This window comes from Aotus nancymaae, unplaced genomic scaffold (genome assembly GCF_030222135.1).
Source record: "Aotus nancymaae isolate 86718 unplaced genomic scaffold, 86718_ANA_hifiasm-v0.15.2.pri h1tg000028l, whole genome shotgun sequence".
Taxonomy (NCBI): Eukaryota; Metazoa; Chordata; class Mammalia; order Primates; family Aotidae; genus Aotus; species Aotus nancymaae.
Genome location: NW_026988441.1, coordinates 27819740 through 27838165, shown reverse-complemented (window position 1 = coordinate 27838165; position 18426 = coordinate 27819740). Strand labels below are relative to the sequence as shown.

The following is an 18426-nucleotide window of genomic DNA, read 5'->3' as shown; positions in this document are numbered from 1 at the left end:
GGAGGGAGGAGGAGGGGCGGCGGGGGTGGTTCCCGGCTCCCCTGCCTGCCCACCCTGGGTCCAGGCTGCCAGAGTTCAGCACACACGCGCTTCCCGTCGCCCGAGGTCTCCCGAAGCCCGACGTCTCAGGCTTGGTCGACACGCCCCTTCCCCCACCCCAGCATTCTTGAAGCGGGTGGGAATGAGAGGGACCCCAGGCCTTAAGAACCAGGGTTCAGAGCTCTGTAGGCGTTGAACAGCGGTCCACCCCCATCCCAGCCACCAAGGTCTCTCAGAGCTTGAGTTCTCAAACAGGAGTGCCCAGGACGCCTGGGTTCGGGTGGGCTGGCTTCTCCTCATCCCCAGAGCCCTAAAGGTGTGGGGTGGGGGGGTCATGGGGGGGTCATGCCCCTCCCACGTCTCCCTCCCTCCCCCAACCCCAACGCAGAGCGTGGGCCTGGGCGTGGGCCTCTGTGCAGATGGCGTTCTGGCCCCAAAATAGCTCCCCCACCACATCTCCCTCCCTCCCTCTCTCCAGCGCAAAGTGGGTGAGGTGAGGAAGGGCCGGGAGGGGGACCAGGGGACATTGCTCTTCCAAGAAGTAGGCTCTCTGCCGAGAAGGCCCTGAAACGTGTTTGGGAGAACCGGAGGGGCGGGGAGCGGGAAGACCTTCTGGCCATTCCTCCAACCCCCATTTGGGAGGCCAAAGAGTTAACTGGGAAAGCGCCCCCAGACCCCCAGTCACAGCCCTCCCTGGACGTTGGGAGGAATCTCCTGTCTCCCCACTCTCCCCACCCCAGTCCTCTTTACACCCAGGGCTGGGGGAGTCCTAGAACTCGTGGATGTCCTGATGGCCAAGCCCCCCTACCCGTCCGTACCTTACATCCCCAGGGCTTGGAGAACCCTCCCCCCGCACTCGGTTCCAATTCCCAGCCAGGTCCGCGTCCACGAGGACCGGCAACCCAGCCTACACCACCAGACCCCTTCCAAGTACTCCGCAGGCTTCAATCAAACTACCCAGCCCAGACTCTTCCTCACCGACCCTTTAAAAACCCGGTCTACACAGACGCCCAAGTCTAGAACCCCGGATCCCTGTCCGCGTCCACACGGGCCTCCGCGTTCAGCCGCGTCCACACGACCCCTCCAGCAGCGGCCACCAGGACCCCCGAGAGCCCCCCTCCGCCTCTACACGGATCACCCCCTCCGGCGCCCTGCCACGTCGACAAGGGCTACCCCTCTCAAAAGTCCAGCCGTCTGGACTCGGGTCACCCACCCACCCTAGGATTCCCCCAGGAGCCGCATCCATGCGGACCCCGAGTCCAGCCCGCGTCCACACGGGTTCCCCCACCCCCAGCCTCGCCTCCTACCTCCAACGCAAAGCAGAGACATGTCTCCGGGCTCGCAGGCGGGCCGGAGGCGGCCGGGCCGGGTCTGTCGGGTCGGGCTCAGCGGCCGCTGGGCTGGGGCATCTCCCGGCTGCAGCCCGCGCTCGGCTCACGCCGGGGCCCGGCCGCCACCGGCCATCTTGGTTCAGCACCGGGGGCGCGGACAGCGCCTGACGTGGCGCTGATGCGGGGTGGGCAGGCGGGGCCCAGGGACGCCTGATGGGGCGGGGGCGCTGCGGGCTGGGGGGGCGTTAAAGGGCCTGGCTCCGGGAAGGGGCGCCCCGCCCCAGACCTCGTTGCCTGGGGACACGAAGCGAGGGCGGCCCCCACGCAGGTTTCTTCCTGTGCGTGTGCCCCCCAACCCATGCATGAACACTCCAGCCCTGAAGACCTGGGCAAACTCCTCCCAGCAATACTCAAGCAAGTACAGGCAAATGCAAGCTGTTGTGTGTACACCCGGCACCCGCAACGGGCAGATCGCTCTGTTCCCTGAGTATCTTTCGTCCTCTGTCTCTGCGTCTCTGTCTCTCTGACTTTGCTGCTCGGTCTCTTTCTCCCCCTGGGTCTCTGTTCCTCTGACTCTCTGTCCACTGCTGTCTCTCAGTCATGTCTGTCTCAGCCTCTCTCTGTACAGCCTTTCTGCAGCTCTACTGCATCCTGTCTAGGTCTCTCTTTATGTCTCTAAGCCACCCAGCCCATGGGTCCTTCCCTACACTCTGACTGTATCCCACCCTTCATGCCACTGTGTAACTGGAAAACTCCTATTCATCCATCAATGTCTTGTCTAAATATCCCCTTCTCCAGGAAGGCTTCCCTGACTGCTCTAAGCTGAGCCTTGGTGCCTCCTCTCTGGACTCCACCCCCATCCCTTCCTCTGATTGGGCCCTGACCCCAGTGAAACTCTGCTCACCACTGCTCCCCACATCTTTTTTTTTTTTTTGCGATGGAGTTCCTCTCTGTTACCCAGGCTGGAGTGCAGTGGCGCGATCTTGGCTCACTGCAACCTCCGCCTCCTGGGTCCAAGTAATTTTCCTGCATCAGCCTCTCTGAGTAGCTGGGACTACAGGCGGGAGCCGCCATGCCCAGCTAATATATATATATATATGCTATCAAACTCTTGACCTCAGGTGATCCACCCACCTCGGCCTCCCAAAGTGCTGGGATTACAGGAGTGAGCCACCGCGCCCAGCCCCCTCCCCACGTATCTAACTGGGCAGTTCCTTGTGGGTCCTTGCCCTGCTGGCTGTATCGCCAGCACCTAAAACAGCGTGAAATGCTAAGCCCCACCTAAAACAGCGTGAGAGGCTGAGTCTCCTACCCCCAATCCAAATGAAGGAGCCTCACAAATCCAGCAGGTGCATGGAGTTAGTTGAGTGAGGCCATTTTTCAAAACCCAACTCTGCCTATCATCACAAGGCTGACCTTGGGCAGGTCATGTGACTTCTTTGTGCCTTAGTTTCCCCACCTGTAGAATGCGGATGATAACAAGCCCTGCCTCACAAACTTACTGGAGGTACTACATGAGTTAACATGTGAAACCAGTTGTAATTTTTTTTTGAGATGGAGTCTCGATCTGCTGCCCAGGCTAGAGTGCAATGGCACTATCTCAGCTCACTGCAACCTTCACCTCCCAGGTTCAAGCCATTCTCCTGCCTCAGCCTCCCGAGTAGCTGGGATTACAGGCGTGCGCCACCACGTTTGGCTAATTTTTTTGTATTTTTAATAGAGACGGGGTTTCACCATGTTGGCCAGGCTGATCTCGAACTCCTGACCTCAAGAGATCTACCCACCTTAGCCTCCCAAAGTGCTAGGATTACAGGCGTGAGCCACCGTGCCTGGCCTCAGTTGTAATCTTAATGCCTAATGGTAACCATGTTTGTAGCTCTCACTGATTTACATTTTTAAAAAATTAGCACGGCAAATTTTTGTATTATTTTTAGAGACGGAGTTTCACCGTGTTGCACAGGCTGTCTCAAACTACTGGGCTCAAGTGATCCCCCCACCTCAGCCTCCCAAAGGGTTGGGATTAGAAGCTCATGAGCCACCATACCTGGTCTTAAATTTTTATTAAACATCAATCAGATACAGGTAAGCTCTAAGGAGCAGCAAAGACAGGCTTGGAGGAAAAACAAAAGCGTTATCATTGCAATGGAAGATCCCGAGTGCTCCTCCCCAGTCTCATCACCCTTCCCTGCTCATGGAAGAACTATCACAAATTTTGTTTTCTCATTCCTTCCTTTTCCTTACGGTTTACCACATGGTTGTCAGCAAACAACACATAGTTACCTTTTGTATGTTTCTATTTTTTTGAGACAAGATCTCTCTGTGTCACCCAGGCTGGAGTGCAGTGGTGGGAGCTCCTGTGCTCAAGCAATCCTCCCGTCTCAGTTTCCCAAGTACCAGGAACAACAGGCATGCACCCCAACGCCTGGCTAATTTTTTTTTTAGAGACAGAGTCTCACTTTGTCACCCAGGCTGGAGTGCAGGAGCGTGATCTCAGCTCACTGCAACCTCCACCTCCTGGGTTCAAACGATTCTCTTGCTGCAGCCTCCGGAGTAGCTGGGACTACAGGCGCGAGCCACCACGCCCGGCTAATGTTTTGTAATTTAGTAAATATGGGGTTTCACTGTGTTAACCAGGATGGTCTCAATCTCCTGACTTGGTGTTCGCCCACCTCAGCCTCCCAAAGTGCTGGGATTACAGGCCCAAAGTGCTGGGATTACAGGCATGAGCCACCTGGCCCTGCCCTGGCTAATTTTTAAATTTTTTGTAGAGATAAGGGTCTCACTGTGTTGCCCAGGCTGGTCTTGAACTCTGGGGTTCAAACGATCTGCCTACCTTGGCCTCCCAAAGCGCTGAGATTATAGGCGTGAGCCACCTCATTTGGCCTTGTTCACACTCTTTACTCATCTGGTTTTTGTTTGTTCATTTGTTTTTTGAAATGGAGTTTCACTGTTGTTTCCCAGGCTGGAGTGCAATGGCACGATCTCAGCTCACTGCAGCTTCTGACTCCCAGGTTCAAGCCATTCTCCTGCCTCAGCCTCCTGAGTAGCTGGGATTACAGGCACCCACCCCTAATGCCTGGCAAATTTTTGTATTTTTAGTAGAGACAGGGGTTTCACCATGTTGGCCAGTCTGGTCTCAAACTCCTGACCTCAGATAGTCCACCCGCCTCAGCCTCCCAAAGTGCTGGGATTACAGGCTTGAGCCATGTACCCAGCCTGCTAATCTGTTGTGTTTGCTCAATATGAATCTGCTGATATTCATCCATATTGCTCCATGTGGCTGTAAGGCTTGAATTTTTCAAGGCTGCATACTATTCTTTTGTATTCATCTGTTCTCCAGTTCATGGACTTTTAGGTTGTTTCAAGCTTAGGTTTATTATAAAATAAGTTCTTTTGAGCATCCTCATACTTCAAACTTGTGTGCTGGCACACACAGATAAGGACGGCTGGGTCAGAAAATACATATACGTGGCCGGCGCATATTACATATTTTATGGCTGTAATCCCAGCACTTTGGGAGGCCGAGGTGGGTGGATCACGAGGTCAAGAGATTTAGACCATCCTGGCCAACATGGTGAAAACCCGTCTCTACTAAAATACACACACACAAAAAAACAACTATCTGGGCGTGGTGGCACGCGCCTGTAGTCCCAGCTACTCAGGAGGCTGAGGCAGGAGAATTCGCTTGAACCATGGAGGCAGAGATTACAGTGAGCCAAGATTGCACCACTACACTCCAGCCTGGGACACAGCAAGACTCCATCTCAATAAAAAAAGAAAGAAAGAAAGGAAGAAAATACATGTATGCTGAGCTTCACCTGATAACATGAAATTGCTTTGTTTATTGTGACTCTGGCAATTTACATCATACCAGCACAGTATAATCATCGGTTCCTCTACGTTCTGTTTTGTTTTCATTTTGTTAATGGTTTTTGTTTTTCTCTTGAGACAGAGTCTCACTCTGAGGCCCAGGCTGGAGTGCAATGGTGCAATCACAGCCCACCACAGCCTCCACCTCCTGGGCTCAAGCGATCCTCCCGTCTTAGCTTCCCAAGTAGCTGGGACTACACGCCTGTGCTACCATGCCTGGCTAATTCTATTTTTTTAGATGGCGTCTCCTCCCTGTGTTGCCCAGGTTAGTCGCAAATTCCTGAGCTCCAGCGATCCTCCTGCCTCTGCCTCCCAAAGTGCTGGGATTCCAGGCATGAGCTCCTGTGTCTGGCTCTGAGTTCTTGCCAACACTTTGAATTGCCCAGGTTTTTCACTGGGCCAGTGTGGAGGGAGGGAAAGAGTGCCTAATTTGGGTTTTGGTTTCTGATTGCTCCTGAGGCTGAACTTTTTATGTGACTACTGGTTTCTTTTTCCAGCGAAGTGCCTGTTCAAGACTTTTATCCATTTCTTTTTTTTTTTTTGAGACTGAGTATTGCTCTGTTCCCCAGGCTGGAGTGCAGTGGCGCAATCTCAGCTCACCTCACTGCAACCTCTGCCTCCCAGGTTCAAGTGATTCTCCTGCCTCAGACTTCCAAGTAGCTAGGATTACAGGGGCCCGCCACCACGCCCAGCTAGTTTTTATATTTTTAGTAGAGATGGGGTTTCACCATGTTGGCCAGGCTGGTCTCGAACTCCTGACCTCAGGTGATCCACCCACCTCAGCCTGCCAAGTGCTGGGATTACAGGTGTGAGCCACCAAGCCCAGCCTCAATTTTATTTTTTAATTGTTGTAAAATACACATAACAAAATTTTTCATTTAATTTTTAAATATATATATTGAGATAGAGTCTCACTCTGTCAGCCAGGCTGGAGAGCAGTGGCATAAACTCGGCTCACTGTAGCCTCTGCCTCTCTCGTTTAAGCAATTGTCCTGCCTCAGCCTCCAGAGTAACTGGGATTACAGGTACCCTCTACCACACCCAGCTAATTTTTGTATTTTTAGTAGAGACAAGGTTTCACCATGTTGGCCAGGCTGGTCTCGAACTCCCGGCTTCTGGTGATCTGCCTGCCTTGACCTCCCATAGTGTTGGGATTACAGGCATGAGCCACCACACCAGCCTATTTATATATTTTTAATGCATTTAGTGTTGGGAGTCTCGCTGTTACCCAGGCTGGTCTCAAACTCCTAGTCTCAAATGATCCTCCCACCTCAGCCTCTAGCAAAATGTACCATTTGAACTTGATAATTCAGTGGCATTTGCTACATTCACTATGTTGCTACGTTGTTGTGCGTTCATCACCTCCGTCGAGTTCCAGAATATTTCCATCACCCTGAAAGAAACCCCTTCCTCATTAGTAATCTCTCCCTTCCCCCCACACCCAGCCTTGGGCTACCACTAACCTGCTTCCCATCTCCATGGATTTAAAGTATTCAACTTGCTCAGTCTTTTGCAGTGTAGGATGCCATGTCTAAATCATAGCATACTTTCTTGTTTAAGAAATCCTTCTGCATTGATAATGAAGCCAAAAAAAAAAAGAAAAAGAAAAAGAAAGAAAGAAAGAAAGAAAGAAAGAAAGAAATCCTTTCCTGGCTGGGTGCATTGGCTTATGCCTATAATACCAGCACTTTGGGAGGCCAAGGCAGGAGGATCGCTTGAACCCAGAAGTTCAAGACCAGCTCAGGCGACATAGGGAGATCCCATCTCTACAAAACATACGAAAATTCACCAGGAGAGGTAGTGCACAGCTGTAGTCCCAGCTACCTGAGAGGCTGAGGTGGGAGGATCATGGGAGTCTGGGAGGTCGAGACTGCAGTGAGCTGTGATTGTGCCACTGCACTCCAGCCTGGGTGATAAGAGTGAGACCCTGTGAAAAAAAAGAAAACGAAAGAAGAAGGAAGGAAGGAAGGAGGGAAGGAAGGAAGGAAAGAAAAGAAAGAGAAAGTAAGAAAGAGAGAGAAAAGAAAGAAAGAAACAGAGAGAGAAAGAAAGAGTAAAAGAAAAGAAAGAAAAAAGAAAAAGGGAGGGAGGGAGAAAGAGAAAGAAAACAGAAAAGAAATCCTTTTCTGTCTCAGCATCATAAAGATCTTACACCTATTCATTTTCTGAGTTTTGTCATTTACAGTCATGTCTTGACTCTCGTGGAACTGATTTCTTACTGTGGAGTAAGATAAGTGCAATCGCATATTTTGTCCATGGAGATGACCTATTGTCCCAACACCCTGTAATGAAACTCAGAAAGCAAGTTTTCATGCATGTGTGGATTTAACAGCAAGCACAGAACAACCAGAAGTCAAGCAGTGCTGCCGGTGTCTCCACACCTGGGAGTCTATTTTGAGATCTCGCTTCTGTCCCAGGGGCTGATCTATCCCTGGTAGAAGCTTTATGCTGATCGTTTATATCTGCCAATGCCAGTCAAGCATCTGACTTTTTTTTTATTTTACGTTTCACTGTTGCTTCCCAGGCTGGAGTGCAATGGTGTGATCTTGGTTCACTGCAACCTCTGCCTCCCGGGTTCGAGCAATTCTCCTGCCTCAACCTCTGGAGTAGCTGGGATTACAGGCACTCTCCATCGTGCCTAGCTAATTTTTGTATTTTTAGTAGAGACGGGGTTTCACCATGTTGGCCAGGCTGGTCTTGAACTTCTGACCTCAGGTGATCTGCACACCTCAGCCTTCCAAAGTCCTGGGATTACAGATGTGAGCCACGACGCCTCGCCGCATCTGACTTACTCTTTGCCTTCTTTTCAGCTTTTTGGGTTCCATGGAGAAACTCATTTGGGACTTAGATTGGAATTGCACTGAATCTATAAACCAAATTGGGAGAATGAGCATCTTTTGTGATCGAATCTTTCAAAGCGAACAAACAATGAATCATTCCATGTATCTATCTTTCAGCAAAGCTTATAACTTTGGGATTTATTTCTAGATGCTTTGAGTATTTGGTGCTGTGGATAAGTGGCCTTTTTATTTATTTTCTTGGGGGACAGGGTCTGACTCTGTCACCCATTCCGGAGTGCAGTGGTGCAATCATAGCTCATTATGGCCCTGACCTCCCTGGCCCAAGTGATCCTCTTGCCTCAGCCGCCCCAGTAGCTGGGACTACAGGCGTGTGTCACCGTTCTTGACTAATTTTTTTATTTTTTGTAGAGACGGGGTCTCCCTATGTGCCCAAGCTGATCTTAAACAACTTGGCTCAAGCAATCCTCTTGCCTTGCCTTCCAGAGTGCTGGGATTGCAGTTGTGAGCCACCCATGGCTGTAGTATCTATTGAGTTTCTCAACTTTTTGTAAACCCCATCATTAGATGTGTACATTCTTTGGGGGTTTGTTGCATACAAGGATGTCATCTGCAAATAAAGACACTCTTTTTTTTTTTTTGAGGCAGGGTCTCACTCTGTCACCCAGGCTGGAGTGCAGTGGCACAATCTCTGCTCACTGCATCTCTGCCTCTCGAGTTCAAGCAATTCTCCTGCCTCAGCCTCCCAAGTAGCTGGAACTATGGGTGCAGGCCACCATGCCTGGCTAATCTTTTGTGTTTTTAGTAGAGACAATGTTTCACCATGCTGGTCAGGCTGGTCTCGAACTCCTGACCTCGTGATCCACCTGCCTCAGCCTCCCAAAGTGCTGGGATTACAGGTGTGAGCCGACACGCCCAGACCCTCCTCTTCTTTATAATTTTTTTTTTTTTTTTGAGATGGAGTCTCTGTCACCCAGGCTGAAGCGTAGTGACAGTGACAAGATCTCAGCTCACTGCGACCTCCCTGTGACTCCCTCTTGACTTCATTCCCCTCCAGCTGCATCTGCATTTGGACCTTTTGCAAACTCTGTCTGACTCTGTGTCTTTCCATCTCTTCTCTTGGCTTCCAATTTCATGCTCTCTCCACCACCCTAGGAAACCCACAAAGAAAAATAATTGAAAGAGAAGTGATGGCAGATAACGTACAGACTAGTGAAAAGCACAACTCCTCCACCTGCAGAGAGAGGCTCCCCACTGCCAGCAAATGCAGACACATCCTTCCTGCCTTGCCAAGCTCCAGGGCATCCCCAGGGACCCTGCTCTTCTCAAAACCTGCCCATCCCCTGTGCCAAAAGCAGCGATGAAAAGGTCTGGGCTTTAGATGAGAGGAGTTTCACTGCACATCTGTCCAGCTCAGCTTTTGAATGGAGAACAAATGGTAAGAGCTTTTTTCTTTCTTTCTTTTTTTTTTTTTTTTTTTTTTTGGTTTTTGAGATGGTGTCTCACTCTGTCGCCCAGGCTGGAGTGCAATGGCTCGATCACGGCTCACTGCAGCCTCTACCTCCCCAGACTCAGGTGATCCTTCCACCTTAGCCTCCTGAGTAGCCGGGACTACAGGCACACATCACCATGCCCAGCTAATTTTTTGTACTTTTTTGTGGAGATGGGGTTTCGCCACGTTTCCCAGTTTGCTCTCGAACTCCTGGGCTCAAGCAATCCTCCCACCTTGGCCTCCCAAAGTGCTGGGATTACAGGCATAAGCTGCCCACACCTAGCTGGGCAGAGCTTTTTCTAGCAGCCCCAATCCAAAGCAATCTTGACTGTCTTCAAATAAATTCCCAGTCCTTACAGGGTGCATTTGATGTTCCTGGCACTGTGCAAAGCTCCACGGAGTAGACGGATATTGGTGAGTCGTCAGTCAATTTGTTCAGCCAACGTTTGCTGGCACCATCTGGATGCTGGGAACTACACTTGTCACCAGGTTCTGGCAGGCGACACGGTCCCTAGCATGGGGGGTGGAAATGAATAAGTGGGCAGAGGAAGTCAAGGATGATTATGAGGCAACGAGAAGGGTCCCATGATAGAGGGGGACGGAAGGGGAGGGGGAGTTTGCTTCCCGGAGGAGGTGGCTCAAGGGCCGAGATATAAAGGAGGTGGAACCAGGTATGGGGAGAGACGTGTGCAAAGGCCCTGAGGTGGGGCTGTGCCTGGTGTGCTGGAGAAGCTGAGAAAGCTGGTGTGAGAGAGTGAGGGGGACAGAGGAAAGGAGAGAAAGGGAGCTGGGTGTGGAGGCTCACCCCTGTAATCCCAGCACTGTGGGAGGCCGAGGTGGTTAAATCACCTGAGGTCCGGAGTTTGAGACCAGCCTGCCCAACATGGTGAAACCCCGTCTCCACTAAAAAAATACAAAAATTAGCCAGGCGTGGTGGTGCACACCTGTAGTCCCAGCTACTCCAGAGGCTGAAGCAGGAGAATCACTTGAACCCGGGAAGCGGAGGTTGCGGTGAGCTGAGATCGCACCACTGCACTCCAGCCTGGGCGACAGAGCAAGACTCTGTCTCAAAAAAAAAAAAAAAAAAAAAAAAAAAGAGGAAGAAGAAGAGAGAGGAAGGGAACTGGGTGGGGAGAAGGTCATTCACGGCCTCAAGGTGGGGGAGGATAGGGAAGGTTCTGGGATTTACTCTGAGATGGACAGAGAGATGGAGAGAGAGACTGAGAAGGAGGGGGCTTCAGCTCTGCAAGAAGGGGTGAGACTCCAGCCCAAGCCTAAGTGGCCACTGAGGCCTTGCTCTCACCCATGTCTCCCCACCCCCAGACCGCTCTCCAATGCCCCCAACTGCATGGCAGGGGGTGACCACCTGGTGCAGAGAATGGAGTCAGAACACTGTGAGCACTCCATAACCATAAGTGAGTCAGTGTGCTGGGGAGAGTGAGGGAGGGACGGAGTCAGTGCGGGGGGCAGACAGGTCAGCAGGGATACAGCTGTGCCAGGCTTCCTGGCCCTAGGGAAGAGTGGGGGCTATACTACGAGGGTAATAGGGAGCCATGGGCGGGCTTTGAGCAGAGGAGGGGCGTGGTCTGCTTTACGATTTTAATAATCCATCTGGGGCTCCCTAGGGGATGGCTGGGGGCCGGAATGTAGGTGGCAGGGAGCCAGGGCGGCATACACACAGGATACGGCAGGACCCGTGGGAGCTCAGGGAGGCTCAGTTTCATTCTGGAGCCTGAGCCTGCAGGACCTGCTGAGGCACTGGACATACAAGGTAAAAGGAAAGAGAAGACACAAGAGTGAGTCCAGGTCAGGCTCAGTGGGTCGTGTCTGTCATCCCAGCTCTTTGGGAGGCCGAGGAGGGAGAATTGCTTGAGGGAGACCAGGCGTTTGAGATCAGCCTGGGCAACAGAGTGAGATCCCATCTCCACAAAAATTTTAAAATGAGCTGGGCGTGGTGGTGTGCGCCTGTAGTCCCAGCTACTCAGGAGGCTGAGGCGGGAGAATGGCCTGAGCCAAGGAGATGGAGGCTGCAGTGAGCTATGATCGCACCACTGCACTACAGCCTCGGTCTGGGTGACAGAGCAAGATTGTCTCTTTGTTTGTTTGTTTGTTTTATTTTGTTCTTTGGGACAGAGTCTTCTTCTGTTGCCCAGGCTGGAGTGCAGCGGTGTGATCTTAGCTCACCGCAACTTCCACCTCCTGGGTTCAAGCGATTCTCGTGCCTCAGCCTCCCGAGTAGCTGAGATTATAGGCGCCTGCCACCATGCCCTGCTAATGTTTTGTATTTTTAGTAGAGACAGGGTTTCACCATGTTGGCCAGGCTGGTTTTGAACTCCTGACCTCAAGTGATCCTTTGCCCCAGCCTCCCAAAGTGCTAGGGTTACAGGCATGAGCCACCACGCCCGGCTGACTCTGTCTCTTGAATGAATGAATAAATAAATAAATAAATATAAATCCCAACACTTTGGGAGGCCGAGGAGGGTGGATCACCTGAGGTCGGGAGTTTGAGACCAGCCTGACCAACATAGTGAAATCCTGTCTCTACTAAAAATACAAAACATTAGCAGGGCGTGGTGGCAGGCATCTGTAATCCCAGCTACTCAGGAGGCTGAAGCAGGAGAATCACTTGAACCCAGGAGGCTGAGGTTGCGGTGAGCCGAGATGGCGCCATTGCACTCCAGCCTGGGCAACAAGAGCAAAACTCCATCTCAAAAAAACGAAAATAAAAAAATAAACGGTGTATCCAGAAATCAGGACCCAGGCAACTGTGTAATAGTGGAGTCCCTAACAGGATGGAGGAGGGGCAGGTCTCAGGGCGAGTGACTATTCTAAGAGCCATGTTTTGGCCTTGTGAGTGTGAGACGCCTGCAAGGCACCCAGTGGAAATATCCAATGCCATTGCAGCCTAAGGTCTGCAGCTCTGGGGATAGGCGGGCTGGAGTTGCCAATTGGATAATTAACAACTTGCAGTGAGGTGCGGCCAGGTGGGGCAAGAATGTAGATACAAGGTCAAGGTACACCTGCTCTTCCAGGACCATCAAAGCCAAGACATCACACCCGGGGGTCCACCCTTAAGAGCTATGTCCTTGTCCAAGCCAGTCCGTGTTATCAGGTCAGCAGAAATGTTATCTGCAGGGAACGTGGAATTTAGGGTCCCTGGGCTTGCCGTGGGTGCTTCTCTTCTTCTCTCAAGTGCTTGTTTATTTGTTATTATTATTATTATTTTTTTTTGAGACAGAGTCTCGCTCTGTCGCCAGGCTGGAGTGCAGTGCCTCGATCTCGGCTCACCACAACCTCTGCCTCCTGGGTTCAAGCGATTCCCCTGCCTTAGCCTCCCAAGTAGCTGGGACTACAGGCGTGCACCACAATGCCCGGCTAATTTTTTTTGTATTTTAGTAGAGATGAGGTTTTGCCATGCTGGCCCGGATGATCTCCACCTCCTGACCTCGTGATCCGCCTGCCTTGGCCTCCCAAAGTGCTGGGATTACAGTCAAGTGCCCATTTATAGATGAGGAGACTGAATTCCTGAGAGTTTGGGGCAGTGGGGTAGGGGAGGGGGACAAGGCTGGGATGTGAAATGGGGCTGGACTAACTCTCAGAATAGGCCGTTTCTGCAATGCAGGTGTCTGTGTAATTGTTCATTCATTCAATGAACCCAGCCTGGATCCACACCCATGCCCATGCCGGGCTGATCTCAAAGGGGATGTTTCCACGTTCACCATTGATAACTCGGATCCAATTCATTTTTAAGCTCTGGTGCCCCATTTTCTTCCTACTAACAGCTCGGCTCATTCCAAAGCTATTGATTTGAGCCTTCTGATCCCTCCACTTAATTATGCCGGTCCTGTCTCCATCTTCTCTTGCCCTTTTTTCTCTGCAGCTCCCTCTTTCCCAAGGTCAGGGGTCCAGTAAGCAAGGAGGATCTCGCTCAGCACAGGAAATTCAAGGAAGGACATTCCTGGCTGAGGGCAGGGCGTGTGCAAACGCTGTGAGATTGGACCTTTAACCTAGTTGTAGCTGTCAGACCGCCTGGGACAGAGAAATGGATGAGGGCAACCTTGGCTTATTGCCTATAAAATGAGGATAAAAGATAATGGTTTCAGCTGGGCACGGTGGCTCACGTCTGTAAATCCCAGCACTTTGGGAAGCCAAGGCGGGCAGATCACCTGAGGTCAGGAGTTCGAAACCAGCCTGGCCAACGTGGTGAAACCCCGTCTATACTAAAAATATAAAAATTAGCCGGGCATGGTAGTGCACGCCGGTAATCCCAGCTACTCTGGAGGATGAGGCAGGAGAATCGCTTGAACCTAGGAGGCGGAGGTTGCAGTGAGCCGAGATCACACCACTATACTCCAGCCTGGGCAACAGAGTGAGACTCTGCCTCAAAAACAACAATAACAACAATGACGACAACAAGAACAACAAATAATAATAATAATATAGTTTCCGGCCGGGCGCGGTGTCTCACGCCTGTAATCCCAGCACTTTGGGAGGCCGAGGCGGGTGGATCACGAGGTCAAGAGATCGAGACCATCCTGGTCAACATGGTGAAACCCCATCTCTACTGAAAATACAAAAAATTAGCTGGGCATGGTGGCGCGTGCCTGTAATCCCAGCTACTCAGGAGGCTGAGGCAGGAGAATTGCCTGAACCCAGGAGGTGGAGGTCGCGGTGAGCCGAGATCGCGCCATTGCACTCCAGCCTGGGTAACAAGAGCGAAACTCCGTCTCAAAACAAAAAAAAAAAAAAAAAGAAAGAAACTTCCCAGACAGTGTCCCTGCCCCATCCTCTGTCCTTGTCCGGCCCCGGTTCCCATAGTCTGTCTCAATCCATATTACCCAGTATGGGGTCAGCACAACGAGGGTGGCTAGGGATGTTTGTGCAATTAATGAACCCATTAAAAAAAGATGCATAAATTAGCTGGTTGTGGTGGCAGGTGCCTGTAATCCCAGCTACTTGGGAGACTGAGGCAGGAGAATCGCTTGAACCCGGGAGGCAGAGGTTGCAGTGAGTCAAGATCGAGCCATGGCACTCCAGCCTGGATAACAAGAGCAAGACTCCATCTCAATAATAATAACAACAACAACAACAATGTTTTCCCAGAGAATTAAATGGGACGAAAGCAACATCAATGGTTTGAAAGTTCCAGGGCCTGCCCTGCAGGGCTGTAGGTTGGAACTAAACGGAGGCAGCAAAATGACAGGATGGGCCTGGAGACGTTGGATGGGATTGGATGGATCATAAACAGAAGCTATTGGATTGGTCAAGAGGATGAGACAGAGGCGGGAAATAAAGGAAGACAAAGGAATGTAATAGGTTCAGACCCAATGTGGGCGGGGTTCCGGACTCAGAGGCGGGGTCTCAGTCCAAAATCCCCAGAGTGGCCAGCAGGGGTCAGCACTAGGCCATTGGGCCATGCCCGGGCAGGTAGTATCGGGGAGCCAGGGACCCTCTGCGACCCTGTGCGACCCTCCGAGGGTTAATTTATTTAATAAGTGCCTGCAGTGTGCCAGACATGGGGCAGAGCTCTACAAACACTTATTTAATCCCCATAATAGAGTTTGCAGATGGGGAAACTGAGAACAACAACGTTAAGTCGCTCACCCAACGTCACACATCACGGGAGTGGCAGAGCTAGGGTTTGAATTTAGGAAGCCCAGCTGAGGCCCTTCACCCCTGCACTCCACTAGCTCCCCTTCCCCTAAATCTCCTAAAATGATAGTTTAAAATGTTTTTTTGCCAGGTGCAATGGCTCACGCCTGTAATTCCAGCACTTGGGGAGGCCGAGGCGGGCAGATTAGGAGGTCAAGAGATTGAGACCATCCTGGCCAACATGGTGAAACCCCGTCTCTACTAAAAATACAAAAAAATTGGCCGGGCGCGGTGGCTCATGCCTGTAATCCCAATACTTTGGGAGGCCAAGGTGGGCGGATCACCTGAGGTCAGGAGTTCGAGACCAGCCTGACCAACACGGAGAAACCCCGTCTCTAAAAAATAAAAATAACAAAAATAAAAATACAAAATACAAAAAATTAACTAGGCGTGGTGGTGCGCGCCAGTAGTCCCAGCTATTTGGGAGGCCGAGGCAGGAGGATCACTTTAACCTGGGAGGTAGAGGGTGCAGTGAGCCGAGATGGAGCTACTGCACTCCAGTCTGGGACAGAGCGAGACTCCGTCTCAAAAAACAAAACAACAAAAACGTTTTTTAAGGTTGGAGGGTGGTCGCAGGCGTGGTGGCTCACACCTGTAATCCCGGCACTTTGGAAGGCCGAGGAGGACAGATCACTTGAGGTCAGGAACTCCACTGGATCCAGCCAGGTCCCTAGACCCGCCCTAGCTCAGGGCTACCCCGGGACTCATGCCCATCCTCTGAGACCTGTTTCCCCACTCCAGACTGGCTGGAGACCTGATGGACTTGCACCCAAGCCAAGGGACTGAGGTAGGGAAGGCAGACAACACTCACCGTGGGGCCTCTCTTTCCTTTGACCCATGAGAAAACCACGGATCAGAGACGCCAATGCATTTGCCCAAACCACCCAGGTAGTAGGAGACATTGCTGGACTCCAACTCAAGGCTTTGACTTCTCATATCTATAGGACCACCAGAAGGGGACTGTCAGGCAGGCCTGTCTCAGACTCTTGGTGCCCGAAGCTGGAAAGCACTCTGGGGCCCTATAAAAATGTTTTACTGGGCATGGTGGCTCATGCCTATAATCCCAGCGCTTTGGGAGTCCGAGGCGGGCATCGATGCATCTAGTAGCAGATCTGGGGTTGATTCGCTCTCCCTAGGAAGACCTCAGCCAGATTGCTGCCAGCTGCCAGAGAGCTACTTGTAGCCAGTAGATTTCCAAAGCAAAATGATAAATTACAAGAATAAGTAACACCAGGTGATCACTTAGCAAATGCAGGCTTGCGTCCTCAGGCTATTTTAAGTCCTTTAATCCCCACAGCGACCCTACCGGTTCAATGGAAACCCAGGCCAGGGAGGTCGCACCTCTGGGGAGGGACAGAGATGAGATTTGAACCCCACCAAGCTTGCTGTCTGTGCCCTTGACCCCTCAACCTCACGTTTTACAACAGGGTCATTAGTAGAAAGGGAGGTTCGGGGACGTTGGTGACCGTTTGACTTGGTGCAGGTCGGATGTCGAGACATGGTGCCACTTGGGGGCCCCAGACCTGGGCGGGAATTGGAAACTGCGTCCGGACCCAGCTTGGTCACCTACGCCGGGGTAACAACACTGCACACCACCCTGGCAGGTCGCATCCAGCTTGGGATCTGGACCACGTGGCTGGGATGCAGCACAGCCCCTGACCACGCCCCTGTGACTGCCGCTGCCTGGACCAGGGCTGGTGACCAGTGAGAAGGCGCACATGAAAAGCTCCGCCTACAAGGTCCTTCTTGCTCGGTGATTGGCCATTTCAGCTTCCCATCACTTCTCCCATCCTCTGGCCTACAGCCTCCCTGGAAGTCTTTAATTTTTCCCACACATCTGCCCCGCACACGCTGTTCCCACAGTCAGGAACACCCTTTCCCCTCTTCTCCGGGATAAACTGCTTTATCCCCCTGTCTCTGCTGAGATGTCCCCTCCTTCAGGAAGCCTTCCCTGACTCCCAAAACTGGGTGGAAGAGGTCAGCTGCTCTCATCACATCAGTCTTCATATTTGCCTCCCAAGCAGGTGGTAAATTTCTTAGAAGCCACGACTGGGTCTTAGAAAGCTTTGTCTCTCGATTGCCTCACATAGTAGGTACTCAAGAACGTATGCTAAATGGAATAATTAATGGATTCATCTGGTCTCAAAGATCGACTTGGGTCCCTGGGGGCTTCCGGGGACTATGAGACCCCTTCTCCCCAGTTCCTCTACCCAGGGCACCCCCTGCACTCAGCTCTTCTTCCAGCCCATTCATAATCACCTGGGGAGTCTGTATCTGGTTCTGTCTCCCTCTGCCTGGAGGATCCTTGAGGCCAGGGTGGAGTGAGAGTGGCACAAAGGGGTTGGCTGGTGGTAGTGGGGAAGGGGGATTGTTAAGTAAATGAATGCATCATCTGACTGGCAAACGCCTATGCACTCCTCAAAACCCCAGTTGCAAAGTCTCATTTTTCAGAATAAGTTCCCTGTCTTTTCACAGTCCCCACTTCCCCAGCTCCTGGCTTCACCCTCTATCCCAGCCCTGATGTCACAGAGATGGGGGACTCCGCGTCCAGCTGATCTTCCTCCAGACCGATGTCTCCTCAGGCACCAGGACTGAAACCACTTGGGTACGCCAGCATCATCCAGCTAGGAAAGTTGTCAGGGAGTGTTTATTGAATGAATGAGTGAATGATTGGATCTGTGGCAGGGCCTGCAGTCAGTTACCCTGGATTCACATCCCAGTCAGCGCACAGGCCACTGGGTCTGTCCCTTGACGTCTCTGACCCTCACTTTCCAGGCTACTATATGTGTTTACTCAAAGCCCATGCCCCAGGTGGTTGCAAAGATGAAATGAACTAACACTCAGCTCTGGACATCAGGCCTCCTGGTATCTCAGACCAGGAGTGAATCGCACCCAGGACCGGCAGCTCTGTCCTTCCCCTACCACTCCCACAGGTGAATCACACCATCACTAGCACCAGCACCCAGAACAGGAACATTGTCAACACAAGTGCTTAGTGAATGCTGATACACAGGGTTGCCCTGAGGGTGAGGCAAGGAGGCAAGAAAGGTGAATATGAGAAATCTAACAACCTGAGTGTGGCGCAGTAGCTCACGCCTGTAATCCCTGCGCTTTGGGAGGCTGAGGCGGAGGATTGCTTGAGACCAGGAGTTTGAGACCAACCTGGGCAACATAGTGAGACTCCCGTCTCTATAAAAAAAAATTTTTTTTTTTTTTTTCAAATTAGCTTGGCATAGTGCCACAC

General features: G+C 51.7%; 1 protein-coding gene across 1 annotated transcript in view; it reads right to left on the bottom strand.

Annotated features, from left to right (window-relative positions):
* The window catches only part of UNC13A (unc-13 homolog A), an 86110-nt gene extending 84714 nt beyond the window's left edge, over positions 1-1396 (bottom strand). Inside the window, exon 1 of the mRNA XM_021669181.2 lies at positions 1347-1396. Coding sequence (XP_021524856.2) covers positions 1347-1368 — 22 coding nt within the window. The 5' untranslated portion in view covers positions 1369-1396. The remainder of the gene's footprint in view (positions 1-1346) is intronic.
* Positions 1397-18426: the final 17030 nt, after the last annotated feature.